Below are 3,135 nucleotides of genomic sequence, written 5' to 3' on the forward strand. Positions count from 1 at the left end.
GGGGTAACGCGGGGTCGGTTGACAAATTTTCTCGCAGTAGTGCAAAAGTTCTACTCACTTCGCTTGAAAGTGTCATATTTCTTCCCCACTTACAAACAAACCCGATGGCAATCGGTGAAACAGGAGATAAATTACAGCGAGTTGAAATTTGATATGTTTATTTTTTTGCGTTTTTCGTATCGAATTACATAAAAATAAATATTAATAAATTCATTTTGTCAATACGCAAGTAATTTATATCACTAGATAGAAAACAAAGAGCAGAATCCAACTAAGAAACTGTAGTTTCTTTACGCGATACATAAAATTGAATTATTTCATATTAAAAACACTGGGTCTGTAAGACCCATGCGACTCAAGTAAGGGCCCCATTCCTAGCGACTTACGGAGGGTTAAGATTATAAATATAATTAAATTTATTTGTAGATCTACCTGTCACATATAAGTACAAATTTATGTTTTAATTATGTTCTGTCAGCCATTTATATTTTTTATTACTAAGTAAATCATTTTTCATGAAGGAAAAAACAAATGTATTGTGAAAATAATATAATGAGATGTAATCCTTATCATTATAATATAATATTTAGTCAATTTGTTTTTGTTTGTAATTTGTAAAATGCTAATTAAGATTTTAAATATAAATAGAAAATAAAATTAAACTTCTACTGAAAAGTGCAAGAAAAAGTCAAGCATTTTCAAGTATTATATACTCATCAATTAGAAACCAAATTGTTTGACTCTTGAATCTAAGTATAATTATTATTCAAAAACATCTATGGTTTCAGAAGGATTTTAACTGCAATATCACTTTTAATACTGTAGACTCTTGCTAATCTGGCTTCTCAATTATCTGGCATACCCATGTGATTGCCCATGTTTCATTTCCATGAAAAGGTTAGTCATGTTACACATTCTGTTGTCCGTCTTGCTTACTCAATTTCATTTGTGTGTACAATATTGCATTTTATCAGGCTGTATTATTTGCCTACCTGTCTTCAAAAATAATCAGAATCACATCATTTATTGTCTTTAGGCCTATATACACTCAGTAATCCATCACCTCTCTGTGCAAGGAATGGTTTGACTAGTAAGAGTCTACTGAAATAATACAGTTAGAGTTAATGTTAAAAATCAAAATGATGATTCACCAATAAACAGTCTTTAAAAATAGTTTACTAAATTTTTTTGATTTTTTCTGGATGAATCATTATCATCAAAAATTGTATTTTATGTAAAATTCTGTATATGTAGTTTTCAGCAATGCAATCTGAAAAATGTTTAATCAAAAGTTCTAAAATTTTCAATAATGACCACCAGCAAAATTATTTGATTTAATGGCAGAAAGACAAAATAGAGCATGAAATACCTAGAATTAATATCAGAATTTGATTCTTTTCTTAAAGAACAAATAATAAAAAAAAAAAGATAAAAATTGTTTGCCTATTAATAACTGCCATAGTCAGTCTAATGACACCACTGCTAATAAGGCAGGCAAATATAATGTGTACACATCTATAAGAAGAAAATAAATTAGCCACATAAACACTTTGTGCAGCACATACTTTAAATTTAGCTGGAAAAAATTTGCCAATATGTGAAATTTCTCCAATTTTTGGGTGTGATTCAGCAAATATTTGTATATTTTTCCACTATGACACAAAAATGGATTTATTGATGGACAAATTTTTAATTAAATGGTTCAGAGCTAATTTATTCTTTGAAAAATTTAGGGAAACAAAGCATAGCAGTCACTATGATGCTGTCAAACCACTAAAACATAGGTAGTACATTGTTTTATCCACTGAAAATATTTTTTAATGATGGCAATGAAAAAGCAGGTAGTAAAAGTGATGAAAACCTTATATATGAAAATGAAAAATGTTAAACTTAAAACTAACTTCCAACTACCTTAGAAAAACTTGTAAAATGCTGCTTTACTAATATTTCAAGAGTTAAGAAACTATAAACGCTTGAGTTATATTAATTGTAAGGATCACTACTAATTTTTTTTCTTCCCTTAGTATTTTCACTAAAGAAATGGTAAAAATGTAATTCCAAAGAAAAACTGACATATAAAAATTTGGCAAAACCCATATGTAAAGAAATTAATAAAGATTAAAATACAACTGTAAGAACTTAGTGAAGATTATAAGGTTCAAAAAGTTTGCTAATAATGAAAGAAATAACATTGCAATGTTTGTAAGAAGTTTAAAATAAATATTTTTAATGTGATATTAAATAGATTCTTAACACAATTAAACAGAAGAGTCTAAGTATACATAGAAACAGTAGAAAAATTTGAATTCTTGTTTGATATTAGTAAAAGAAAATTAATTACTGCAATACAGAATTAGTGCAATCTGAATCTCAAATCCAATATTTTATGATCTTGCAAAGAAAGAAATAATTATATTCAATACTTACAATTATATTATATACAATATAATTGTAAGTATTATATTATATTTATATTATATATAATTGAAAACAATAAATATATTTAAAATTATTTTATATAATTTATACATCTGAAAAAATAGGATACATGTAGTATTTAAAACTTCTTTGTTCTTTCCATCCAAAAGAGATGTCAAATGTTCTGCAGCTGCTAACAGCTGTTCTTCAAAAGATGTTTCTTCTTCTTCAGAATTTCTATCTGGAGATATCAATTTATAAAATTCATCCAACTGACTAAGTTTATCTTCCTCCAATAACTGAAAAAAATTGAGAAATTTTATGGATTACAAAAATAAAAACTATTACTTTTTTAAATACTTTTACCCTGTAACATACTAGTATATTTTGTTGCAACATATACAATTTTTCCAGGAATCTATTGATACATTCTACTTTCAATGCTTATTTTAGAGCCAGTTGCACAAGTTTTAATCTCAATAATTAAATGCATTTAATGTATATGTTACCGCTAAAGCTCGAAATCCGTTAATGTGCGCATTACCTAGCTAATCTGCAGATTAACTAGGGTGATCCGTTAAAGCTGCGAAAATTATTCCATTTCTCAAATTACCTAGGTAATGTTCAGATTATCTAGGTAATCTGCAAATTACCTACTAGGCACTCGGTAAAGTGAAAATAAGATTTTTGCTGGAACAACAGCAACGTTTCTGTACG

At 27.4% G+C, this 3,135-nt stretch overlaps 1 protein-coding gene across 2 annotated transcripts in view; it reads right to left on the minus strand.

Moving 5' to 3' along the window:
* Nucleotides 1-3,135, minus strand: part of LOC111621016 (caprin-1-like) — a 59,910-nt gene that overhangs the window by 24,231 nt on the left and 32,544 nt on the right. For both annotated transcript variants that reach the window (XM_023363055.1, XM_023363054.1), the window contains exon 5: nt 2,549-2,717. In XM_023363055.1, the coding sequence (XP_023218823.1) occupies nt 2,549-2,717 (169 nt within the window). The remainder of the gene's footprint in view (nt 1-2,548; nt 2,718-3,135) is intronic.

This window comes from Centruroides sculpturatus, unplaced genomic scaffold (genome assembly GCF_000671375.1).
Source record: "Centruroides sculpturatus isolate CEXI.00-Female unplaced genomic scaffold, Cexi_2.0 scaffold245, whole genome shotgun sequence".
Lineage (NCBI taxonomy): Eukaryota > Metazoa > Arthropoda > Arachnida > Scorpiones > Buthidae > Centruroides > Centruroides sculpturatus.